General features: G+C 37.1%; 1 protein-coding gene across 1 annotated transcript; it reads left to right on the top strand.

Moving 5' to 3' along the window:
• The first annotated feature begins 949 nt into the window (after nucleotides 1-949).
• On the top strand, nucleotides 950-27,107 carry LOC131129674 (regulator of nonsense transcripts 1-like). The gene is made up of 24 exons (XM_058073438.1): nucleotides 950-1,343; nucleotides 1,743-1,885; nucleotides 3,447-3,536; nucleotides 5,544-5,711; nucleotides 5,852-6,032; nucleotides 7,757-7,918; nucleotides 9,602-9,689; nucleotides 9,790-9,888; nucleotides 10,131-10,239; nucleotides 12,117-12,276; nucleotides 12,400-12,518; nucleotides 15,131-15,295; nucleotides 15,386-15,500; nucleotides 16,378-16,521; nucleotides 17,978-18,191; nucleotides 18,280-18,397; nucleotides 18,474-18,630; nucleotides 20,564-20,706; nucleotides 22,570-22,744; nucleotides 22,832-22,913; nucleotides 22,999-23,163; nucleotides 25,129-25,346; nucleotides 25,427-25,549; nucleotides 25,648-27,107. Exons 1-23 carry the CDS (start codon nucleotides 1,173-1,175, stop codon nucleotides 25,544-25,546), a joined length of 3,306 nt encoding a protein of 1,101 aa, XP_057929421.1. The 5' UTR covers nucleotides 950-1,172; the 3' UTR covers nucleotides 25,547-25,549; nucleotides 25,648-27,107.
• The last annotated feature ends 609 nt before the right edge of the window (nucleotides 27,108-27,716 follow it).

Below are 27,716 nucleotides of genomic sequence, written 5' to 3'. Positions count from 1 at the left end.
AAACATAAAAAATGCTCACTTTTTATTACACAAGTGAGTAGTTTTTTTATTTAAAATATGAGCATTTTTTGTAAATTTTGTTTGTTTGTAAATTATATATATATATATATATATATATATATATATATATATAAAATTTACAAACAATTTTTTTGTAAATTGTTTGTAAACTTTGTTTGTTTGTAAATTTTATATATATATATATACAAGATTTAAAAATATATATATAATAAATATATAATATATATAATATAGATTTTATATAAATATATATAAAAATCTATATCAGATTAAAAATAAAAAATGCTCACTATATATATATATATACCATAGTTAAACCATAAAATGATTACAAATTAATAAAACAATATTTTAAAATATATATATGGCCAGTGTAATAAAAAATGAGCATTTTTTTATTTTTAATCTTTTTATGGTTGCAAGTTTATAGATATATGGCCAGTGTAATAAAAAATGAGCATTTTTATTTTTAATCTGATATATATTTTTATATATATTTATATAAAATAAATTATTATATATATCTTATATATTTTTTATATATTTAAAATATTATATATATATATAATTTACAAACAATTAACAAATACAGTTCCATATTCTTGAATAACATTTTTGCTATGTAAATGTTATATGTACATTTTATTATTATGAACATGAAATTCCAGATAATAAAGTATTCCGTATACTAATATGTGTATAATTATACTTGTATAATTTTTTAGATCTAAAATACATAAGGAACTGTAAAAATGAACAAAACTAATATTATATGCACTTGTACGTTCCGGCCTGCTGTGATGTAACCACAGCAACGCTGCAGCCTTTTGATGTTTCACTCCCGAAGCTTTTGCGTGTCTCTTTGGATCTCCGGAAATAGACCCTGAGTGAGAGCTCTTCTTTGCCTTCGCCTATCTCTACGCCACACACTGTAAACGTAGTGGGACGTCACACGGCGAGCGGCGCAAGAACGTTCCATCGCTATTGGACCTCCCGAAAGCCATCGAGGTTCCCTTCGGTACAATTTGACTACCTTGGGCTTTATGCTCGTACTTTTGGAGCCCGTTTCCAGATAGCGAGTGACTGTGTGGATTTTAATCAATTTTGGACGCACGCCGGAAACATTTCTGTCAAACGAAAGTTGAGTCGAGATGAGTGTGGAGGCGTACGGGCCAAGCTCCCAGACCCTCACCTTCTTGGACACCGAGGAAGCGGAGTTGCTCGGAGCGGACACCCAGGGCTCCGAATACGACTTCACCGACTTTACCCTCCCGAGCCAAACACAGACCCAGGGCCAGACTCAGAGCCAGTTGGACAGTCAGGTTTGGTGCTCTCACTTTGCAGGGGGGGTAGAATCAACAACCGCGCGGGCTAGCTGCGTTAGCTGTGGGTTAGCTAGCTGCTGAAGCTAGCTAGCTAGCTAACCCGCTATTATTGGACGTACCGCCACCTAGCTTAACTATAGCTAGCTGTAGCTGTTAGCTTCACGACGAGCCACCCTTCAAACTAACCCCAAAAAGTATTTGTGTGTTTATTTATTTATTCTAAACTACACCTTGAAAGTAATCCGTACATGTACACGTACACTGACTTAAAAACAAAATAACGCGACGACCTCAAAACTTTTGTTAGCATGTAACGTAATGTGATTTCTCGCTGCTAATAATAGCTTATCGCCGTTAGCATAACATGTTGATGCTAACGCTTGCACGGTGTCGCAGGTTAACGGTCCGGACGAGGGGCTCCACAACGGCGGTATCGATGACTCTGTGGCCAAAGCCAGTCAGCTGTTAGCCGAACTCAATTTTGAGGAAGACGAAGAAGACGCCTACTATACGAAGGACCTGCCGGTGCACGCTTGCAGGTACGCGGACAAAGATGCATGCATGCACTGAATGAATACACCCCTTAAGTGCAGTCCACAGTGTTTTTTTTTTTATATTAATGTGAAACAACAACAAAAATGACACGTTCGCTTCCAACTAGAATGAGTCTTAGTCCTTGGAATATTTCCTGTCTAGCAGCCTGGAATGTCCACCTGGGCGAAAAACCATTATTTTAGATATATACAAATGAGAAATTTATGTTAGTTTGATATGTTCATGTTAAAGGTTAAATAACTGTTAATAGTTATCCTCCCTATCTGTGTGGAAGTGGTAAGTTTTTGGCTGTTTAAGTTGAAAGGAAATAACTTGAAGGCTACCGTTTACGTCGCCAGCTCTCTAGTTTGCGAGTTAGCATGTGTCTCAAGACCCTGCGGTTGCGCAATATGTTGTAAATCAGGGGTCTCAAACACGCGGCCCGCGTGCCAACTGTGGCCCGCAGGACACTAGTTTGAGGCCCCCGCCTTGATATGAAAGTTTAATGTTAGTGCGGCCCCGCGCAAGTTTGATATGGATGCTGTATGGTATCATGTACCCAGAAAAAATTATTACGTTTGATTAATGTTCATGTTAAAGGTTAAATAACTGTTAATAGTTATCCTCCCTATCCGTGTGGAAGTGGTACGTTTTTGGCTGTTTAAGTTGAAAGGAAATAACTTGAAGGCTACCGTTTACGTCGCCAGCTCTCTAGTTTGCGAGTTAGCATATGTCTCAAGACCCTGCGGTTGCGCAATATGTTGTAAATCAGGGGTCTCAAACACGCGGCCCGCGTGCCAACTGTGACCCGCCTTGATATGAAAGTTCGATGTTAGTGCGGCCCCGCGCAAGTTTGATATGGATGCTGTATGGTATCATGTACCCAGAAAAAATTATTACGTTTGATTCATGTTCATGTTAAAGGTTAAATAACTGTTAATAGTTATCCTCCCTATCCGTGTGGAAGTGGTAAGTTTAATGTTAGTGCGGCCCGTGCAAGTTTGATATGGATGCTGTATGGTATCATGTACCCAGAAAAAATTATTACGTTTGATTCATGTTCATGTTAAAGGTTAAATAACTGTTAATAGTTATCCTCCCTATCCGTGTGGAAGTGGTACGTTTTTGGCTATTTAAGTTGAAAGGAAATAACTTGAAGGCTACCGTTTAGGTCGCCAGCTCTCTAGTTTGCGAGTTAGCATGTGTCTCAAGACCCTGCAGTTGCGCAATATGTCTTATTTTGTGTAGAAAAATAAAAAATAAGATATTTGAGAACAGTGGAATGTTTTATCAGAGCTTTTATTGTAGAAAATTGGAACCAAAGTTTTTTAATTTTTTTTTGTTTTTAATAAATGCGTTTTTTTGTTTTTTTTTGGAAAACCTGATGCGGCCCAGTCTCACCCAGACCCGAGCTCCAGTGGCCCCCCAAGTAAATTGAGTTTGAGACCCCTGCACTAGTGGTTCCATCATAATAGGGGAAACTAGTCTTGAACACGGATGTCTCACTTAGCTTTCAGCGACGTTCACCGAAACGCTAATCCTCTAAAACACTTCTCCTTTTTTCAGCTACTGTGGTATTCATGATCCAGCCTGTGTGGTGTACTGCAATACCAGCAAGAAGTGGTTCTGTAACGGTCGTGGGAACACATCTGGCAGGTGTGTAGGCGCCTTATCCGTATCGTACATACGCACAATCGGTACAGTACAGTGGAACCTTACATTTTTATACTTTCAAATAACTTTTCCTTGAGGGAGTAACTGAAACAACCGCAGCTATTATGGTTTTAAGTTGGATTCTTGTCACTTTTTAAGTGTAAAAATAAGTTAACCGGTGGTCATCGTCACACTTTTCCCCTCTTTGCCGCCAACAGTACCCTACTGTAGTGGCATTGCAAAAAAAATAAAAATAAAAAAAAGCCAAAGAAAAATCAAACACAATTGGGGAATTATTCGCTTGGCAGGTGAACAGAGGGAATAATAATTCCCAAATAATAATTTGTACACAAAGCCAATATTCAGTGTCCTGCTTGTCAGTGCTGTATATTATTGTCAGGTGGATATGACACTACTGTAATACCTATTATATACATAATACACAGTAGTAAGGCTACAGTATGTGGCGTTATCAGCAAAACGTACACATTGACTCAGTTATTGAACTCTTGTTATACATAGTTTATATGCAGACTTTAGAAACTTGCAACCATAAAAAGATTAAAAATAAAAAAAAATGCTCACTTTTTATTACACTGATGTATATGGCTAGTGTAATAAAAATAAGTTTAATAAAAAGTGAGCATTTTTTTTAATGGTTTATGGCGATTATACATAGTTTATTTATACATAGTTTATATGCAGACTTTAGAAACTTGCAACCATAACCAGATTAAAAAAAACTTTTTATATTATACTTTTTGTATTAAAAAATGCTCGCTTTTTATTACACTTTTTTACGCTTTTTATTGTGTATATATATATATATATATATATATATATTACTTTTTATATTATATTATACTTTTTATATAAAAAAATGCTCGCTTTTTATTACACTTTTTTACGCTTTTTATTATATATATATTACTTTTTATATTATACTTTTTATATAAAAAATGCTCGCTTTTTATTGTGTATATATATATATATATATATATATTATACTTTTTATATAAAAAATGCTCGCTTTTATTACACTTTTTTACGCTTTTTATTATATATATATTACTTTTTATATTATATTATACTTTTTATATAAAAATGCTTGCTTTTTATTACACTTTTTTACGCTTTTTATTATATATATATATATACTACTTTTTATATTATACTTTTTATATAAAAAAATGCTCGCTTTTTATTGTGTATAATATATATATATACACATTACTTTTTATATTATATTATACTTTTTATATAAAAAATGCTGGCTTTTTATTACACTTTTTTACGCTTTTTTATTATATATATATTACTTTTTATATTATACTTTTTATATTATATTATACTTTTTATATAAAAAATGCTTGCTTTTTATTACACTTTTTTACGCTTTTTATTATATATATATTACTTTTTATATTATACTTTTTATATTATATTATACTTTTTATATTAAAAAATGCTCGCGTTTTATTGTGTGTGTATATATATATATATATATATATATATATATATATATATATATATATATATATATATATATATATATATATATATATATATATATATATATATATATATATATATATATATGGCCAGTGTAATAAAAAGTGAGCATTTTTTATTTGTAATCTTTTTATGGTTTATGGCTATTATACATAGTTTACATGCAGGCTTTAGAAACGTGCAACCATAAAACATTAAAAATAAAAAAATGCTCACTTTTTTATTACACTAGCCATATATATGTGTGTGTGTGTGTGTGTGTGTGTATATATATATATATATATATATATATATATATATATATATACGTATATATCATGAAAATCACCTGCTTTTAGTGAAAACCTGCACTCTCTCTGGCCCGAGTTTGACACGCGCCTTCCGTAACGTGACCATCCAACTCCAAAATCTGAGGGTTCCACTGTCTCACCAAAGACCAAAACAAACAACACCCCCAGTTTGTAACCGACCGTACTTGACCCACCCCTGACCTTGTAGCCACATCGTAAACCACTTGGTGCGAGCCAAATGCAAAGAGGTGACCCTTCACAAGGATGGACCTTTGGGCGAGACGGTGCTGGAGTGTTACAACTGCGGATGTCGCAACGTCTTCCTCCTGGGTTTCATCCCAGCCAAGGCTGATTCCGTCGTGGTGCTCCTCTGTCGGTAAGTGACGAAGACACAATGAGCAGATCACCTTTGGAAACATAAATATCCATAGTTTTGTTCCAAAGTGTATTTTTGATACATTATCATGTTGAATATTATTATTATTATTATTATAATAATACTCAATTTCCTTACAGACAGCCGTGCGCCAGCCAGAGTAGCCTGAAGGACATCAACTGGGATAGCTCCCAGTGGCAGCCACTCATCCAAGACCGCTGTTTCCTGTCCTGGCTGGTGAAGATCCCATCGGAGCAGGAGCAGCTGCGTGCCCGTCAGATCACCGCCCAGCAGATCAACAAACTGGAGGAACTCTGGAAGGTAGGCACCGAATGCGTCTGAAAGCATGGTGAACATCCAGCAGCAACACAACATTTTGGCATGACTACTATTTTGATGAAAAATATACTGAACCAGGGCTGCACAGTGGACGGGTGGTTAGCACACAGGCTTCACAGCTAGGAAACCCAAGTTCAATTCCACCCTCGGCCATCTCTGTGTGGAGTTTGCATGTTCTCCCCGTGCATGCGTGGGTTTTCTCCGGGTACTCCGGTTTCCTCCCACATTCCAAAAACATGCTAGGTTAATTAGCTGTAGTAATGCAAGTCATAATGATATGGAATAAAGTCATGACGATATGGGAATAAAGTCATAATGATATGGAATAAAGTCATGACAATATGGGAATAACATCATATGACGTGAATAAAGTCATAATCATATGGAATAAAGTCATGACGATATGGGAATAACATCATATGATGTGAATAAAGTCATAATCATATGGAATAAAGTCATGACAATATGGGAATAACATCATATGATGTGAATAAAGTCATGACGATATGGGAATAACATCATATGATGTGAATAAAGTCATAATCATATGGAATAAAGTCATGACGATATGGGAATAAAATCATATGACGTGAATAAAGTCATAACGATATGGAATAAAGTAATGACAATATGGGAATAACATATGGTGGGAATAAAGTCATAATGATATGGAATAAAGTCATGGCGATGTGGGAATAACATCATATGATGTGAATAAAGTCACAATGATATGGAATAAAGTCATGACGATATGGGAATAACATCATATGATGTGAATAAAGTCATAATGATATGGAATAAAGTCATGACGATATGGGAATAACATCATATGACGTGAATAAAGTCATAATGATATGGAATAAAGTCATGACGGTATGGGAATAACATCATATGACGTGAATAAAGTCATAATGATATGGAATAAAGTCATGACAATATGGGAATAACATCATATGATGTGAATAAAGTCATAATGATATGGAATAAAGTCATGACAATATGGGAATAACATCATATGACGTGAATAAAGTCATAATGATATGGAATAAAGTCATGACGATATGGGAATAACATCATATGACGTGAATAAAGTCATAATGATATGGAATAAAGTCATGACAATATGGGAATAACATCATATGATGGGAATAAAGTCATAATGATATGGAATAAAGTCATGACGATATGGGAATAACATCATATGACGTGAATAAAGTCATAATGATATGGAATAAAGTCATGACGATATGGGAATAACATCATATGACGTGAATAAAGTCATAATGATATGGAATAAAGTCATGACAATATGGGAATAACATCATATGATGGGAATAAAGTCATAATGATATGGAAAAGTCATGACGATGTAGGAATAACATATGATGTGAATAAAGTCATAATGATATGGAATAAAGTCATGACGATATGGGAATAACATCATATGATGGGAATAAAGTCATAATGATATGGAATAAAGTCATGATGATCTGGGACAAACTTTTCGCTTAAATCATGCGGCGGAAAAATACATCGGCGAACTCACGCCCGTATCGGCCGATACCGATTCAAGTAAAGAACGCAAATATCGGCCCGATATATCGGCCGGTCGACGTATCGGTCGATCCTTAGTCCATATATGGCACAACTTTTTTTTAAAGCTAATTTGACACTTCTGTTCCGTCTGGTTTTTGTCTTTGCTCCAGGACAACCCCGGTGCTACCTTGGAGGACTTGGAGAAACCCGGCGTGGATGAGGAGCCCCAGCATGTGCTGCTGCGCTACGAGGACGCTTACCAGTATCAAAATATCTTTGGTCCTTTGGTCAAACTGGAGGCAGACTATGACAAGAAGCTAAAAGAGTCTCAGGTACGTCTAAGCACCTGTTTGGAATCACACAAGAACTCATGCTTATTTATCATTGAGTGGATTTTATTGGTAGTTTATTTGATTCATACCAGGGGTCTCTTAAAAAAAGCCCAAAAACTTACCACTTCCACACGGATAGGGAGGATAACTATTAACAGTTATTTAACCTTTAACATGAACATGAATCAAACGTAATAATTTTTTCTGGGTACATGATACCATACAGCATCCATATCAAACTTGCGCGGGCCGCACTAACATTAAACTTTCATACTAGTGTCCTGCGGGCCACATTTGGCCCACGGGCCGCGTGTTTGAGACCCCTGATTTACGACATATTGCGCAACTGCAGGGTCTTGAGACACATGCTAACTCGCAAACTAGAGAGCTAGCGACCTAAACGGTAGCCTTCAAGTTATTTCCGTTAAACTTAAACCGCCAAAAACTTACCACTTCCACACGGATAGGGAGGATAACTATTAACAGTTATTTAACCTTTAACATGAACATTAATCAAACGTAATAATTTTTTCTGGGTACATGATACCATACAGCATCCATATCAAACTTGCGCGGGCCGCACTAACATTAAACTTTCATATCAAGGCGGGGGCCTCAAACTAGTCTCCTGCGGGCCACAATTGGCCCGCGGGACGCGTGTTTGAGACCCCTGATTTACAACATATTGCAGGGTCTTGAGACACATGCTAACTCGCAAATGAGAGAGCTAGCGACCTAAACGGTAGCCTTCAACTTATTTCCTTTAAACTTAAATAGCCAAAAACTTACCACTTCCACACGGATAGGGAGGATAACTATTAACAGTTATTTAACCTTTAACATGAACATGAATCAAACATAATAATTTTTTCTGGGTACATGATACCATACAGCATCCATATCAAACTTGAGCGGGGCCGCACTGACATTAAACTTTCATATCAAGGCGGGGGCCTCAAACTAGTGTGGGCCACGTGTTTGAGACCCGCAACTGCAGGGTCTTGAGACACATGCTAACTCGCAAAGTAGAGATCTAGCGACCTAAACGGTAGCCTTCAAGTTATTTCCTTTAAACTTAAATAACCCAAAAACTTACCACTTCCACACGGATAGGGAGGATAACTATTAACAGTTATTTAACCTTTAACATGAATCAAACGTAATAATTTTTTCTGGGTACATGATACCATACAGTATCCATATCAAACTTGCGCGGGCCGCACTAACATTAAACTTTCATACTAGTGTCCTGCGGGCCACATTTGGCCCGCGGGACGCGTGTTTGAGACCCCTGATTTACAACATATTGCAGGGTCTTGAGACACATGCTAACTCGCAAACGAGAGAGCTAGCGACCTAAACGGTCGCCTTCAAGTTATTTCCTTTAAACTTAAATAGCCAAAAACTTACCACTTCCACACGGATAGGGAGGATAACTATTAACAGTTATTTAACCTTTAACATGAACATATCAAACTTGCGCGGGCCGCACTAACATAAATTTCTCATTTGTATATATCTAAAATAATGGTTTTCACCCAGGTGGTTCTTGAAAGCTCCTGAATTTCCCCTTATTTACTATCGTTATCGTACACCATGCTATTATACCTCTTGGGATCCATTGCTGGAAGGTCTTATCATAACTGTTTGAATCCTTTATCTTTGTAATGTGTTTCCTCGTAGACCCAAGACAACATAACAGTCAGGTGGGACTTGGGCCTGAATAAGAAGCGGATTGCGTATTTCACTCTGCCCAAGACGGATTCCGATGGTAACCATCACCTTTCACCCCTTTGCGTTTATCACCATATGTGTATTTCTGAATATTTCTAAAAAAATATTTACATTTTTTTCTGCCTTTCCGATTTCAGATATGCGTTTGATGCAAGGTGATGAGATCTGCCTGCGGTACAAAGGCGATCTGGCCCCGCTCTGGAAAGGGATCGGCCATGTCATCAAGGTCCCGGACAGTATCCTTTTTTTCATCGATCAGAACTGTCCTTCATTCCCCCCCCCCCCTCCTGATGGGTAATTTACAAGCCCAACAGCATCCAGTAAACACACATGAAGGAAATAATGTTTTGCTCTGGAAGCTAACTGGCTCATCGTTACCAACCAGTCTCAATTTTTTTTAATGTTTGCTTCTGTTTATCGTCTTTTTTCAACGACTTCCAAACCAGCCCCTGCGGTCCTTAACAACTTGCTTTCAAAGACTACGGGGATGAAATTGCTATTGAATTGCGGAGCAGTGTTGGAGCCCCTGTGGAAATTCCACATAACTTCCAGGTTGACTTTGTGTGGAAAGCCACCTCCTTTGACAGGTAGGCTTACACTTTTACTACCCCAATTTTTTTGCATATAGTCTATTTTTTTTATTGCTTTTCATAGCTGATACCAAGTTGTACAGCTTTAAATTGTAATCAACAATGTACAATAACACTGTGGGAGACTCGTAGTGATTATAGGGGACTGTACCATTATATTGAGTTGAGGACTCCCATAGAGCAGCTACACACGGAAACCTTCTAGATCTTCCAGAATATGTACCTATTCCTGCTGTATTTGTTTTGTGCTTCCTGCCATGTAATTGGTTATTGGTTATTTTTATTCTTATGCATTATGTTAGCTGTTTGAAGATGAACTATATCAACAAGTTGAAGTATTTGTGATTTTAGAAATACACTTCCTGGTTTCTAATATATATATTTAAATTTTTTGAAATATTGTTATTTTTTTTATAATTTTTTTTTTTATTTTAAATTTTTTTTAATTTAATTTTTTTGTCACATACTGAAGTACTCGGTGATATGAGCATCCAATGCCATAATGGGTACCATAGTAAGTGTCAATATAGTGATATATATAGCACATCATGACTGGTTCAAGACTCTTCATCCTTGTATTTAGCAAACATCAACTGCTTTTTTTAGTAATATATAAGTAATATTTCATCTATATATGTATTTAATCCTTCATTTTTATTTTTTTTGTTGAAGCCAAAATTCTTAAAATGTATAAAAAATAAGTTAAAAATGTGAACGTCATGAGATTAAAAACATGTTTTTTTAGGAATACCTGGAATATGAAATGATGAAAATTTTTAATTAAGAAGATATTTCAAGAAAACAACCTGACCCACTTATGGATTATTTTTAGCCTTATGCATTATTTTAGCTGTTTGAAGATGAACTATATCAGCAAGTTGAAGTATTTGTCATTTTAGAAATAAGGACTTAGTATGTTCTCTGTAGGCGGCATTATGAATTATCCTTACTGGCCTTTTTTGCAGTACATTTAGCGAGTGAAGATTTTTTTTTATAGTTATTTGCCCATATTTCCACACAATAAGTAAGATATGGTAGAACCAGAGAGCAATAAAGAGTGTGGAGTGATTTCTGATTGAGAACAATTTTTTTGCTTTATTCAATATTGAAATATTTCTGGCCACCTTATGTTGTATATTTTTTTAATATGAGGTTTCCAGCTCATATTTTCATCTATTGTGATCCCAAAGAAATTAATTTTCCTTCACATTTTCAATGTCTACCCCGTCTATTTGTATTTGCTGGTGCGTGTCCTTTCTGCTGTTAGCAAACAGCATGATTTTAGTTTTATTTAAGTTCTAGGACATAAGATTTAAGATGTGTAGCGAAGCCTTCTTGCTTATTTTCTTCAAATCTATCCCCTGTAAAGTGCCGGCTTTTCATTTACGAGTTGTAATAAGTTTCTCTGTTGCCAAAACCGTCTGATTTGATTTATAGATAGATTATTTTATTGTCATTGCACAATAACACAGCAGTGAAATTGCCAACAAAATGTCGTTACCTAGCTCCCGTATTATAATAAACAATAATGTGGAGAATAAATAGACATCAAATATGAACAATGTACAGCGTAAACAGTAATTCTTTCTAATATAATGGGTATAGGAGTTGATAATAAATGTATAAATTCAATTTGTACAATGACCCTCGGGACAATAAAAACAAGCTGCAAGTGGCCCCCGCACCACACTTTGGACGCCCCCGAGCCAGGAATAAACAATCACTGCTAAATTTATTTTTTTTACATAACAGGTTTTGCAAGTCACAACCGATGTTTATGTAAATTACTGTTTAATTGTGGTGTTTAATTAATCATTATTACCACTAATGGATAACGTCAGTGACTGTAACCGCTCTTGTATGTCCCACTCCAGGATGCAGAGCGCTCTGAAGACCTTTGCTGTGGACGAGACCTCGGTGTCCGGGTACATTTACCACAAGCTGCTGGGTCACGAAGTGGAAGACGTGACCATCAAGTGTCAGCTGCCGAAACGCTTCACTGCTCAGGGCCTTCCCGATCTCAATCACTCCCAGGTCAGACTTCTCCGTTAGTCACTTTAAACCTCTCTGAGGTGGGGTGGATGGAATTGTCATTTTTTAAAGCATTTTTTGTGTTCTTTTGGGGTTTTAATTCTGTTTATTTGCATGTGTATGTAGGTCTATGCTGTAAAGACTGTGCTGCAGAGACCTCTAAGTCTGATCCAGGGTCCTCCTGGTACCGGGAAGACCGTCACCTCTGCCACTATTGTTTACCACCTGTCTCGTCAGGGCAACGGGTAAAATATTCTGCTGTATGCTGTAGTTCAGGGGTCTCAAACTCAATTTACCTGGGGGTTACTGGAGCTAGGTTCTGGGTGAAGCCGGGCCGCATCAGGTTTTCCAAAAAAAAACAAAACAAAAACGCATTTATTAAAAACAAAAAATTTATTAAAACTTCACTTTGGTTCCAATTTTCTACAATAAAAGCTCTGATAAAACATTCCACTGTTCTCAAATATCTTAATTTTTATTTTTCTACACAAAATAAGATGAAAAATAAATAAACAAATCAAGAATAAATAAAATCAATCAATCAGTGATAAATAAATATAATAATAATAAAACGGTAAATAATAAAAACTTAAGAAACCACATATAGTTGGTGGGTAGACAAATGATTTTTTTCAGATTAAAATGAACAAAGCATTATTAGAGCCCTGTAGACATGACAAAACACGACTATAGTCACATTTATACTCTTTTTATTTACAACATATTGCGCAACTGCAGGGTCTTGAGACACATGCTAATTCGCAAACTAGAGAGCTAGCCACCTAAACGGTAGCCTCCAAGTTATTTCCTTTAAACTTAAATAGCCAAAAACATACCACTTCCACACGGATAGGGAGGATAACTATTAACAGTTATTTAACCTTTAACATGAACATGAATCAAACGTAATAATTTTTTCTGGGTACATGATACCATACAGCATCCATATCAAACTTGCGCGGGGCCGCACTAACATTAAACTTTCATATCAAGGCGGGGGCCTCAAACTAGTGTCCTGCGGACCACATTTGGCCCGCGGGCCGCGTGTTTGAGACCCCTGAGTTATACATATTTTGCTAAGTATTTTCTGAGAGATAATTCTTTATCTTTTTTTTTTATCTTTTTTTGTTTTTATAGACATGACAAAACACGACTATAGTCACATTTATACTCTTTATATTTACAACATATTGCGCAACTGCAGCGTCTTGAGACAAATGCTAACTCGCAAACGAGAGAGCTAGCGACCTAAACGGTAGCCTCCAAGTTATTTCCTTTAAACTTAAAAAGCCAAAAACGTACCACTTCCACACGGATAGGGAGGATAACTATTAACAGTTATTTAACCTTTAACATGAACATGAATCAAACGTAATAATTTTTTCTGGGTACATGATACCATACAGCATCCATATCAAACTTGCGCGGGACGCACTAACATTAAACTTTCATATCAAGGCGGGGGCCTCAAACTAGTGTCCTGCGGACCACATTTGGCCCGCGGGCTGCATGTTTGAGACCCCTGATTTACAACATATTGCGCAACTGCAGGGTCTTGAGACACATGCTAACTCGCAAACTAGAGAGCTAAGCGACCTAAACAGTAGCCTCCAAGTTATTTCCTTTCAACTTAAATAGCCAAAAATTACCACTTCCACACGGATAGGGAGGATAACTATTAACAGTTATTTAACCTTTAACATGAACATGAATCAAAGGTAATAATTTTTTCTGGGTACATGATACCATACAGCATCCATATCAAACTTGCGCGGGCCGCACTAACATTAAACTTTCATATCAAGGCGGGGGCCTCAAACTAGTGTCCTGCGGACCACATTTGGCCCGCGGGCCGCGTGTTTGAGACCCCTGAGTTATACATATTTTGCTAAGTATTTTCTGAGAGATAATTTTTTATCCTTTTTTTATCTTTTTTTGTTTTTATAGACATGACAAAACACGACTATAGTCACATTTATACTCTTTTTATTTACAACATATTGCGCAACTGCAGCGTCTTGAGACACATGCTAACTCGCAAACTAGAGAGCTAGCGACCTAAACGGTAGCCTCCAAGTTATTTCCTTTCAACTTAAATAGCCAAAAACTTACCACTTCCACACGGATAGGGAGGATAACTATTAACAGTTATTTAACCTTTAACATGAACATGAATCAAACGTAATAATTTTTTCTGGGTACATGATACCATACAGCATCCATATCAAACTTGCGCGGGCCGCACTAACATTAAACTTTCATATCAAGGTGGGGGCCTCAAATTGTGCGGGCCGCGTGTTTGAGACCCCTGCCCTAACATGTTTGATGAGATGCTTTATCTTGACGCGTATTTTCCGTTTTATTCCAAATCATTTCCCGCATTTATTTGTACCCAGCGTCATAAGCCTTTAGCTTCATTGCTAATCCAAAGCAAAACAGGGCGGGGTAACAGTATGGGCGGGGTAAAATCATGTTAATTGTGTCCGGTGTGCACACAGCTTTAAGCTGTCATTTCAACATTAAACTTTGGTATCAAGGTGGGGGGCCTCAAACTAGCATCTTGTGGGCCGCAAGTTTGAGACCCCTGCTGTAGTTGATGCCATCCATCATGTATGTATTACTCATTCTTAATTATTTGTACAAATTACTGTTTACGCTGTACATTGTTGTTCATATTTGATGTCATCTATTTATTCTCCACATTATTATTATTATTATTATTATTTATTAATATGCGGTAGCCAGGCAACAACATTTCATTGGCAATTTCACTACTGTGATATTTTGCAATGACAATAAAGAAAGTCTATCCTATCCTAGTCCTTATGATGGGGTTCTCGGTGTGTTCCTTTTGTAGGCCGGTCCTGGTGTGCGCTCCCAGTAACATTGCAGTGGACCAGTTAACTGAGAAGATCGACAAGACTGGGCTGAAGGTGGTCAGACTGTGTGCCAAGAGCCGTGAGGCTATCGAGTCTCCAGTGTCCTTCCTGGCGCTGCATAACCAGATCAGCAATATGGACAGGTCAGTGTACGGCCGTTGAGACCCAGAAAAAGACCTTGAGTTCCTCGAGACCTGACCAGTGTTTTTTTGGGTTTTTTTTTTTCATTGTAGCATGCAAGAACTTCAGAAACTCCAGCAGCTAAAGGATGAGACTGGCGAACTTTCCTCTGCCGACGAGAAGCGCTACAGAGCCTTGAAACGCACGGCTGAGAGGGAGCTGCTCATGGTGAGGAGCAAATTTTCGATTCTCTTGAAATGGACCAATCAGAATCCTTTATTTAGACCGCGGTCCGTAGTCCACAGTCTGCGTTTTACCCACACCCGTTCTTGTTCGCGATCAACCAATCAGCGATTGGTTTGACTAGGAAAACATCTATCATGGCGTCCCTGCCAACATGGTCAGGGGTCTCAAACACGCGGCCCGCGGGCCAAATGTGGCCCGCAGGACACTAGTTTGAGGCCCCCGCCTTGATATGAAAGTTTAATGTTAGTGCGGCCCGCGCAAGTTTGATATGGATGCTGTATGGTATCATGTACCCAGAAAAAATTATTACGTTTGATTCATGTTCATGTTAAAGGTTAAATAACTGTTAATAGTTATCCTCCCTATCCGTGTGGAAGTGGTAAGTTTTTGGCTATTTAAGTTGAAAGGAAATAACTTGAAGGCTACCGTTTAGGTCGCTAGCTCTCTAGTTTGCGAGTTAGCATGTGTCTCAAGACCCTGCAGTTGCGCAATATGTTGTAAATAAAAAAAGAGTATAAATGTGACTATAGTCGTGTTTTGTCATGTCTACAGGGCTCTAATAATGCTTTGTTCATTTTAATCTGAAAAAAATAATTTGTCTACCCACCAACTATATGTGGTTTCTTAAGTTTTTATTATTTGCCCTTTTATTATTATTATTATATTTATTTATTACTGATTTTTTTAATTCTTGATTTGTTTATTTATTTTTCATCTTATTTTGTGTAGAAAAATAAAAATTAAGATATTTGAGAACAGTGGAATGTTTTATCAGAGCTTTTATTGTAGAAAATTGGAACCAAAGCAAAGTTTATTCATTTTTCTGTTTTTAATAAATGCGTCCTCCTCTGCTGCTCAGAATGCGGATGTGATCTGCTGCACCTGCGTCGGCGCGGGGGACCCTCGCCTGGCCAAGATGCAGTTCCGCTCCATCCTGATTGACGAGAGCACCCAAGCCACCGAACCGGAGTGCATGGTGCCCGTTGTGCTTGGAGCAAAGCAGGTATTATCCTACCCCTCCATCTGGTACTTTTACAATCAGTAACTGTTACATTTGTTCACTTCCTGCTTTCCTAATCTAGTTTAAGTTTTTATTTATTTATTTATTTATTTTAGTTTTTAATTATAAAATTTTTAAAAATTTCTAAATTTTTTACATTAAAAAAATTTTTTTTGGCCCGTATCGAAGTACGAGGTGATATAATATACTGTTATTTGTTCACTTCCTGCTTTCTAATATATATATTTAAATTTTTTTAATGTTTTGAAATATTTTTAATAAAAACATCATTAAATTTAATTTCATTAAAAAAATAAATTACATTTTTTTTCAATTTTTTTTATAATTTTTTTTATGTCATGTACCGAAGTACGAGGTGATATCTCTTCATCCTTGTATTTAGCAAACATCAACTGCTTGTATTGTTTCTTGAATTGGCTCATCGTTGTGCATTGTTTGATTTCCTTACTCAATCCATTCCATAGTTTGATTCCACATACTGAAATGCTATGGCTAGCATAACGTAGTCCTAGCATAGAAGTGTTTCAAATGTACTTCTTCCCTGAGATCATATTTCTCCTCTCTTGTAGAGAAGTATTGGATGACATTTTTAGCTAATTGCTTATTTTTAGCCTTATGCATTATTTTAGCTGTTTGAAGGTGAACTATATCAGCAAGTTGAAGTATTTGTCATTTTAGAAATAAGGAGTTAGTATGTTCTCTGAATTATCCTTACTGGCCTTTTTTGCAGTACATTTAGCCAGTGAAGATTGCTTTTAAAGCCAAACCAAATTGACAAATGGTCTCAAACTATAGGATAAAAATGTTCCAATAGTTATTATTTTTTATTTAAGTCATCCTAGTTTTTTTTTTTTTTTAGAATTTTATTTTACAATTATTTGTATTATTTTATTTATGACTTATTTAAGTCTTTCTTATTTTGGAATTATTTGTATAATTTTTTTTTAGACTTTTATTTAAGTCATTTTTGCTTTTGAATTATTTGTGTTTTTTGACATTTATTTAAGTGATTTTTGTTTTTGAATTATTTATATAATTGTTGTAGACTTTTATTTCATTCATTTTTATTTTGGAATATTTTTGTTATGATTTATAAGACTTAAGTCATTTTGATTTTTGAATTATATCTAAATTTGTTTTTTTTTCATCTATTGTGATCCCTATAAATTAATTTTCCTTCACATTTTTAATGTCTACACCGTCTATTTGTATTTGCTAATGTTCTCTGTCGGCGGCATAATGAATTATCCTTACTGGCCTTTTTTGCAGTACATTTTCAAACTCACTTAAGTGTAACTGGGCATACATGTTTTGTCAAAAATGTTAGAAATAAAGAAAAGAGGTATTATTAAAATGAGAATAATATTTAGTATGTGGTTCATGTATTTAAAAAAAATCTACTGGTATTTTCATAACCACCTTTTTTCCCAAACTGTAGCTCATCCTGGTGGGTGACCACTGCCAGCTGGGTCCTGTTGTGACATGCAAGAAGGCAGCCAAGGCAGGGTTGTCACAGTCTCTGTTTGAGCGCCTGGTGGTTCTGGGCATCCGACCAATTCGCCTGCAGGTCCAGTACCGAATGCACCCGGCTCTCAGTGCCTTCCCATCCAACATTTTCTACGAGGGCTCCCTGCAGAATGGCGTCACAGCAGGTTTGACACAATTCGATTTCTTCTCCTGGAACCTCAGCGAAAAAGATCTTAGAGATTTCAAAGAATCTTCTCTATCCATTCGTCATAGCCGATCGCATCAAGAAGGGCTTTGACTTCCAGTGGCCGCAGCCGGACAAACCCATGTTCTTCTACGTGACTCAAGGCCAGGAGGAGATTGCCAGCTCTGGAACATCTTACCTGAACAGGTAACGTCACTGAATACTTCTTTTTAACCTTTGACCTTGCATACATGTGACACAACATGGTGACATTTCCTCGTAGGACCGAAGCTGCAAATGTGGAGAAAATCACCACCAGGCTCCTGAAGGCTGGAGCCAAGCCGGACCAGATCGGGATCATTACCCCTTACGAGGGTCAGCGTTCCTATCTGGTCCAGTACATGCAGTTCAGTGGCTCCTTGCACACCAAACTGTACCAGGTACATCTCACAGCTCTGGATAAACAAACTTATTTCATAATTATACGGTCAAACCCGCTTAAGTCGACGTTTATACTTTATGGTAATGGTTTAATTTCATTTGAACGTGCATCAGATTACAATTGAATGCATCACATAATCAGATCACAGTTCCAAAAGGAGTCCAAAAGGAGTAGGAAGAAGCAAAGCTTATTAAATCCTACCCCTCCATCTGGTACTTTTACAATCAGTAACTGTTACATTTGTTCACTTCCTGCTTTCTAATATATATATTTTAATTTTTTTAATTTTTTGAAATATTTTTTAATTAAAATTTTTTTAAATAAAATTTTGTACATTTTTTTTATTAATTTATTTTAATTTTTTTTGTCCCGTACCGAAGTACTCGGTGATATGAGCATCCAATGCCATAATGGGTACCATAGTAAGTGTCAATATAGTGATATATATAGCACATCATGACTGGTTCAAGACTCTTCATCCTTGAATTTAGCAAACATCAACTGCTTTTTTTAAGTAAAATTTTTATTTTTTCTGTTTTTATTGAAGCCAAATTGACAAATGGATTTAAAAATTTTCCAATAGCTATTATTTTTTATTTAAGTCATCCTAGTTTTTTTTTTTTTAGAATTTTAATTTACAATTAATTGTATTATTTTATTTATGACTTTTATTTAAGTCATTTTTGCTTTTGAATTATTTGTGTTTTTTGACATTTATTTAAGTGATTTTTGTTTTTGAATTATTTTTTGAATTATTTATATAATTGTTGTAGACTTTTATTTCATTCATTTTTATTTTGGAATATTTTCGTTATGATTTATAAGACTTTTAAGTCATTTTGATTTTTGAACTATATCTAAATTTGTATTTTTTTCTTTTTTTTAATCTTTTTTATTATAAGTTTTCTTTTTTAGACTATTAAGTATTTTTTTTTCTTTTTGTCCCGTACCAAAGTACTCGGTGATATGAGCATCCAATGCCATAATGGGTACCATAGTAAGTGTCAATATAGTGATATATATAGCACATCATGACTGGTTCAAGACTCTTCATCCTTGTATTTAGCAAACATCAACTGCTTTTTTTTTTAAAGTAATATTTTATCTATGTATGTATTTATTCCTTCATTTTTATTTTTTTTTTGTTTTTATTGAAGCCAAACCAAATTGACAAATGGTCTCAAACTATAGGATAAAAATGTTCCAATAGTTATTATTTTTTATTTAAGTCATCCTAGTTTTTTTTTTTTTTTTAATTTTATTTTACAATTATTTGTATTATTTTATTTACGACTTTTATTTAAGTCTTTCTTATTTTGGAATTATTTGTATTATTTTTTTTAGACTTTTATTTAAGTCATTTTTGCTTTTGAATTATTTGTGTTTTTTGACATTTATTTAAGTGATTTTTGTTTTTGAATTATTTTTTGCATTATTTATATAATTGTTGTAGACTTTAATTTCATTCATTTTTATTTTGGAATATTTTTGTTATGATTTATAAGACTTTTAAGTCATTTTGATTTTTGAATTATATCTAAATTTGTGTTTTTTTAATTTATCTTTTTTTAGACTTTTGTCGTTTTAACTTCTCAGTATTTTTATTATTTTTTAGACTCATATTTAAGTTTTCTTTTTTAGACTATTAAGTATTTTTTTTTCTTTTTGTCACGTACCGAAGTACTCGGTGATATGAGCATCCAATGCCATAATGGGTACCATAGTAAGTGTCAATATAGTGATATATATAGCACATCATGACTGGTTCAAGACTCTTCATCCTTGAATGTCAAATTCGCATAACATATTATGGGATGTCAGGGCAGACTTAAACGGGTTTGACTGCGCCGCTTTCACCGGACAATGTTGAGGAAACATGAATAACTGGCATAAAAACTGCATAATTATTGTATTATCCTTTCCTACGACAGCAAGTGGAAATCGCCAGTGTGGACGCCTTCCAGGGCAGAGAGAAAGACTTCATCATCCTGTCCTGCGTCCGTGCCAACGAGCACCAGGGCATCGGGTTCTTAAACGATCCTCGTCGACTTAATGTGGCTTTGACCAGAGCCAAGTAAGGACATTTTTTTGAATAATTACACACCGCATATTTACTTACTTGGGGCAGTGTTTTTCATCCTTTTTTGAGCCACGGCCAGAAAAAATGATTACGTTTGATTAATGTTCATGTTAAAGGTTAAATAACTGTTAATAGTTATCCTCTCTATCCGTGTGGAAGTGGTAATTTTTTGGCTTTTTTAAGTTGAAAGGAAATAACTTGAAGGCTACCGTTTAGGTCAGGGGTCTCAAACACACGGCCTGCGGGCCAAATGTGGCCCACAGGACACTAGTTTGAGGCCCCCGCCTTGATACAAAAGTTTAATGTTAGTGCGGCCCGCGCAAGTTTGATATGGATGCTGTATGGTATCATGTACCCAGAAAAAAATATTATTACGTTTGATTAATGTTCATGTTAAAGGTTAAATAACTGTTAATAGTTATCCTCTCTATCCGTGTGGAAGTGGTAATTTTTTGGCTTTTTTAAGTTGAAAGGAAATAACTTGGAGGCTACCGTTTAGGTTGCTAGCTCTCTAGTTTGCGAGTTAGCATGTGTCTCAAGACCCTGCAGTTGCGCAATATGTTGTAAATAAAGAGTATACATGTGACTAAATGCCAAATGTGGCCCGCGAGACGCTAGTTTGAGGGCCCCCCCCCACCTTGATACCAAAGTTTAATGTTGAAATGACAGCTTAAAGCTGTGTGCACACCGGAAACACACGGCCCGCGGGCCAAATATGGCCCGCAGGACACTAGTTTGAGGCCCCCGCCTTGATATGAAAGTTTAATGTTAGTGCGACCCCGCGCAAGTTTGATATGGATGCTGTATGGTATCATGTACCCAGAAAAAATTATTATTACGTTTGATTCATGTTCATGTTAAAGGTTAAATAACTGTTAATAGTTATCCTCTCTATCCGTGTGGAAGTGGTAATTTTTTGGCTATTTAAGTTGAAAGGAAATAACTTGAAGGCTACCGTTTAGGTCGCTAGCTCTCTAGTTTGCGAGTTAGCATGTGTCTCGAGACCCTGCAGTTGCGCAATATGTTGTAAATAGAAAGAGTATAAATGTGACTATAGTCGTTTTTGTTGCTAACTTGCTAATTGGGTAAAATTATTAAATTTCATTAATGTTCATGTTAAAGGTTAAATAACTGTTAATAGTTATCCTCCCTATCCGTGTGGAAGTGGTAATTTTTTGGCTATTTAAGTTGAAAGGAAATAACTTGAAGGCTACCGTTTAGGTCGCTAGCTCTCTAGTTTGCGAGTTAGCATGTGTCTCAAGACCCTGCAGTTGCGCAATATGTTGTAAATAAAAAGAGTATAAATGTGACTATAGTCGTGTTTTGTTGCTAACTTGCTAATTGCGTAAAAATTATTAAATTTCATTAATGTTCATGTTAAAGGTTAAATAACTGTTAATAGTTACCCTCTCTATCCGTGTGGAAGTGGTAATTTTTGGGCTTTTTTAAGTTGAAAGAAAATAACTTGGAGGCTACCGTTTAGGTCAGGGGTCTCAAACACGCGGCCCGTGGGCCAAATGTGGCCCACAGGACACTAGTTTGAGGCCCCCGCCTTGATACGAAAGTTTAATGTTACTGCGGCCCCGCGCAAGTTTGATATGGATGCTGTATGGTATCATGTACCCAGAAAAAATTATTACGTTTGATTCATGTTCATGTTAAAGGTTAAATAACTGTTAATAGTTATCCTCCCTATCCGTGTGGAAGTGGTAATTTTTTGGCTTTTTTTTTTTAAACCTGATGCGGCCCCGGCTTCACCCAGAACCTAGCTCTGGTGGCCCCCAGGTAAATTGAGTTTGAGACCCCTGTTGTATATAATCACAGTGTTTTTGTGTTTTTTTGTTTTTTTTTTTTTAGATATGGAGTGATCATTGTGGGGAACCCCAAGGCTCTATCTAAGCAACCGCTGTGGAACAACCTGCTGAACAACTACAAGGAGCAGAAGGTCCTTGTGGAGGGACCCCTCAACAACCTGAGGGAGAGCCTGATGCAGTTCAGCAAACCACGCAAACTCGTCAACACCATCAATCCCGTAAGTGGCTGCGATGATGACACTCTTGAAAAAAAAAAAAAATTAATTAGTACATTCAACTTTTTGTATGTGTGTTTTTTTTTGTAGGGCGGTCGTTTCATGAGCACCGCCATGTACGATGCCCGTGAAGCTCTCATTCCTGGCTCCGCCTACGATCGCAGCAGTACCGGTGATTTTATTTATTTATTTTTTTAATCCAAATGAGTGACTTTCCGAGACCCGTTGACCTTGAACCTTGAAATCTTTTTCCACAGTCGGTCGTCCATCCAACATGTACTTCCAAACCCACGACCAGATTGGCATGATCGGCGCCGGTCCTGGTCACATGGCCGCAATGAATCTACCGATACCTTTCAACCTGGTCATGCCGCCCATGCCGCCGCCCAGCTATCTCGGCCAGACTAACGGACCCGCTGCAGGTATCGTACATCACTTCACCGATGGCCGATATTTGTGGCCGATACAGCCAAAAACTTACCACTTCCACACGGATAGGGAGGATAACTATTAACAGTTATTTAACCTTTAACATGAACATGAATCAAACGTAATAATTTTTTCTGGGTACATGATACCATACAGCATCCATATCAAACTTGCGCGGGGCCGCACTAACATTAAACTTTCATATCAAGGCGGGGGCCTCAAACTAGTGTCCTGTGGGCCACATTTGGCCCACGGGCCGTGTGTTTGAGACCCCTGACCTAAACGGTAGCCTCCAAGTTATTTCCTTTAAACTTAAAAAAGCCAAAAAAATTACCACTTCCACACGGATAGGGAGGATAACTATTAACAGTTATTTAACCTTTAACATGAACATGAATCAAACGTAATAATTTTTTCTGGGTACATGATACCATACAGCATCCATATCAAACTTGCGCGGGGCCGCGCTAACATTAGACTTTCATATCAAGGCGGGGGCCTCAAAGTAGTGTCCTGCGGACCACATTTGGCCCGCGGGCCGCGTGTTTGAGACCCCTGATGTATACATATTTTGCTAAGTATTTTCTGAGAGATAATTCTTTATCTATTTTTTATAGACATGACAAAACACGACTATAGTCACATTTATACTCTTTTTATTTACAACATATTGCGCAACTGCGGGGTCTCGAGACACATGCTAACTCGCAAACTAGAGAGCTAGCGACCTAAACGGTAGCCTCCAAGTTATTTCCTTTCAACTTAAATAGCCAAAAACTTACCACTTCCACACGGATAGGGAGGATAACTATTAACAGTTATTTAACCTTTAACATGAACATGAATCAAACGTAATAATTTTTTCTGGGTACATGATACCATACAGCATCCATATCAAACTTGCGCGGGCCGCACTAACATTAAACTTTCATATCAAGGCGGGGGCCTCAAACTGGTGTCATGCGGGCCACATTTGGCCCGCGGGCCGCGTGTTTGAGACCCCTGATTTTTACATATTTTGCTAAGTATTTTCTGAGAGATAATTCTTTATCTTTTTTTTTATCTTTTTTTGTTTTTATAGACATGACAAAACACGACTATAGTCACATTTATACTCTTTTTATTTACAACATATTGCGCAACTGCGGGGTCTCGAGACACATGCTAACTCGCAAACTAGAGAGCTAGCGACCTAAACGGTAGCCTCCAAGTTATTTCCTTTCAACTTAAATAGCCAAAAACTTACCACTTCCACACAGATAGGGAGGATAACTATTAACAGTTATTTAACCTTTAACATGAACATGAATCAAACGTAATAATTTTTTCTGGGTACATGATACCATACAGCATCCATATCAAACTTGCGCGGGGCCGCACTAACATTAAACTTTCATATCAAGGCGGGGGCCTCAAAGTAGTGTCCTGCGGGCCACATTTGGCCCGCGGGCCGCGTGTTTGAGACCCCTGATTTTTACATATTTTGCTAAGTATTTTCTAAGAGATAATTCTTTATCTTTTTTTTTAATCTTTTTTTTTAATCTTTTTTATAGACATGACAAAACACGACTATAGTCACATTTATACTCTTTTTATTTACAACATATTGCGCAACTGCGGGGTCTCGAGACACATGCTAACTCGCAAACTAGAGAGCTAGCGACCTGAACGGTAGCCTCCAAGTTATTTCCTTTCAACTTAAATAGCCAAAAACTTACCACTTCCACACGGATAGGGAGGATAACTATTAACAGTTATTTAACCTTTAACATGAACATGAATCAAACGTAATAATTTTTTCTGGGTACATGATACCATACAGCATCCATATCAAACTTAACATTAAACTTTCATATCAAGGCGGGGGCCTCAAACTAGTGTCCTGCGGGCCACGTGTTTGAGACCCCTGCTGTCCAACTTTCCAATGCATGACCGTGCGTGGTCTGTTTTGGTGAAAGGTCGTGGAGCCATGAAGGGTAGCAAGCTTGGTCGCGGCGGGCGACAGAGGCCCCGCGGCTCAGCGGTCCAAGGCGCCGGTCACGGACCCCACAGCCAAGCCAGCCAGGACGGGGCCTCGCAGTCCTTCTCGCAGGGGCCCCTGACTCAAGGCTACATCTCGATGAGCCAACCTTCCCAGATGAGCCAACCTGGTTTGTCCCAGCCGGAACTGTCCCAGGTACTTGTCTCGGTTTTTGTGGTTTATTTGAACTCAACCCGAGCAACTAACATGTTTTTTTTTTTTAACTGATTCCACAGGACAGTTACTTGGGAGACGAGTTCAAGTCCCAAATTGACGTGGCTTTGTCCCAGGACTCCACGTACCAGGGTGAACGTGCTTACCAGCATGGTGGGGTGACCGGCCTGTCACAGTATTAGAGTGTAAGTTCCGCCACGGGACGCCACGCGCACAACAGGCTGCAATGACTTTTTTTTTACGTGATTGTATTTAAACGCACCGTTTTTTCCGTCTTTTCCAGGGTGCTTTTGAAGGAAGTGAGCTAGGCTTGAGCTGAGCTTTTAGTTCACCGGCTTTTTAAATCTGGGAAATATTAAAATCATAAAATGGATACCTGTTTTCCTCTGCTACAAACCGAAGCACCACCGAGTGAAAGCGACGGGATAGCAAAGCAACGACCAGCGAGCGAAAATAAAGATGGCAGAAGAAGCGAGCGCGAAGAAGAGACACAGGCGGAGGGAAGAAGAAAGGCGAGAGAGAGGCCCGGCGAACGAGCAAAGAGACGTGCCCCCCGATGTGCGAGGAGTCGAGAAAAGACGGCGATGAAGTGATGTCAAGGGGGGGTTAACGAGTGGAGACGCCAACGGGGGGGGGGACGCAAATGAGGCTCACATCCCCAACCCCAAACGCCCCCAAAACGAGAACACCCTTTCACCTTGCAGCCTCCCGGGAACGCCGTCGGATGACAACCGAGGCTTTTTTTTCCCCCCCCCAGCTGAGATTTTCGCAAGAATTACTGAAGGAGACAAGATCTTTTCGATAAGATCTAGAAATCATCCTCAATTGTCAGCTGGTCGTCCAAAAAAAAAAAAAAAAACACGTGATGTCCTGGACTGATGTTAAATTTGATGGGAGGACGACAATCGCCCGCCGCCGCCGCCGCCGCCGCCGCCGCCGCCATACCAGGCGCTAAATAAAACCATCCGGGCCTCCGAAGGAAGTGGCAGTCGACTCTCTCGCTCTCTCTCTCCGTGAGAGGAAACGAAATACTGTTTCCGTGCTTGAGACTGACGTTCCAGAGCCTTGAATCGGGGAAAAAAAAATTCCCTTTCCCGTGGGGAAACTCTGGGTTTTTTTTTTTTTTTTTTTTTTACAAGGTCTTCAAAATGGAGACATGTCAGCGGCGAGGGGATGACAGACTTGTAATGACGTGCAAACCCCCCTACTTGTGTCGCACTCATTTTTACGAGACCTTTTTCTTCTCTGAAGTACCTTTTTTTTTTTTTTAATCAACCGGAGCACAAAATTGCAAAAAAAAAAAAAAAAAAAAGTGATTAATTAATTAATTCCACACGACCAGCAATGAATATCAACAGTGTCTGATGGGGAGTCGTGTCTGGAAAATTTGACTTGTTTGCCGAACCCTGGCGGAGGGGGTTGAAAACTTGGAAGAGTCCACAAAAACCCCCATCTGGAGGTGAAGGAGGACTACGTAGACCCAGCACGGAGATTATGGTAATCACATACATACACACACATATATATATATATATATGAGCGGGAGAAAAGGAAGGTGGCTCAGAAAGAAAACGGGTTACCGGATCTTGTCTTGGAGTCGTTCAGATCCGAGACGTAACAAACTTAGACCAAAATCTTGTCAGGGTTTGTAAAACAAAACAAAGCCATTCTCAAATCATCCTAAAAAAAAAAAATCAGTAAGGGACCTTTTTTTTTTTTTTTTTTTCGAGTGCATTTTAAAATCCATCAACGAGTGTACGATGGTTGGTTTAGAGCAGGGGTGGGCAAACTACGGCCCGGGGGCCACATGCGGCCCGCCAAGTGTTTGAATACGGCCCGCCCGATTTTTTCCAAAGTATTGAATTTAAAGTCAACATACAACCTGGCATCATGGCCTGAGCCAACCTTTTGATGGTTGTATCAATTTCGTTGTTTGACATGGTCTGTTGTTTACAAAGTGCTCCTGAAAAAAGAGACACAAGCACATAATAATAATAAAAATTAAAACAATAATTATTATATTATTATGATTATTATATTTATTATATTAATGCTAATTATTATATTAATTATATATAATGTTATATTTGCATATTTTACATAATAATATAATTATTATAATTTTATTTTAATTATTATTTGTAATTATTGTAAATTATTTGCATATTTTACATAATAATATAATAATTATTATTTTAATTTTATTTTAATTATTATTTGTAATTATTGTAAATTATTTGCATATTTTACATAATAATAATATAATAATTATTATTTTAATTTTATTTTAATTATTATAATATTTTATTATTTTTAAATATTTAAATATAAAATAATAAATAATAATAGATT

Source organism: Doryrhamphus excisus, chromosome 5 (genome assembly GCF_030265055.1).
Source record: "Doryrhamphus excisus isolate RoL2022-K1 chromosome 5, RoL_Dexc_1.0, whole genome shotgun sequence".
In the NCBI taxonomy this organism is placed as follows: Eukaryota; Metazoa; Chordata; class Actinopteri; order Syngnathiformes; family Syngnathidae; genus Doryrhamphus; species Doryrhamphus excisus.
The sequence above is the reverse complement of the archived record's forward strand: the minus strand, read 5'-3'. Positions and strand labels throughout refer to the sequence as shown.

Coding starts and splice junctions, on each gene's coding strand:
- LOC131129674 (XM_058073438.1), top strand. CDS start 1,173: ATGAGTGTGGAGGCGTACGGGCCAAGCTCCCAGACCCTCACCTTCTTG. Junction 6,033..7,756: donor AACTGGAGGAACTCTGGAAG/GTAGGCACCGAA, acceptor TCTTTGCTCCAG/GACAACCCCGGTGCTACCTT. Junction 16,522..17,977: donor TTGTGCTTGGAGCAAAGCAG/GTATTATCCTAC, acceptor CCCAAACTGTAG/CTCATCCTGGTGGGTGACCA.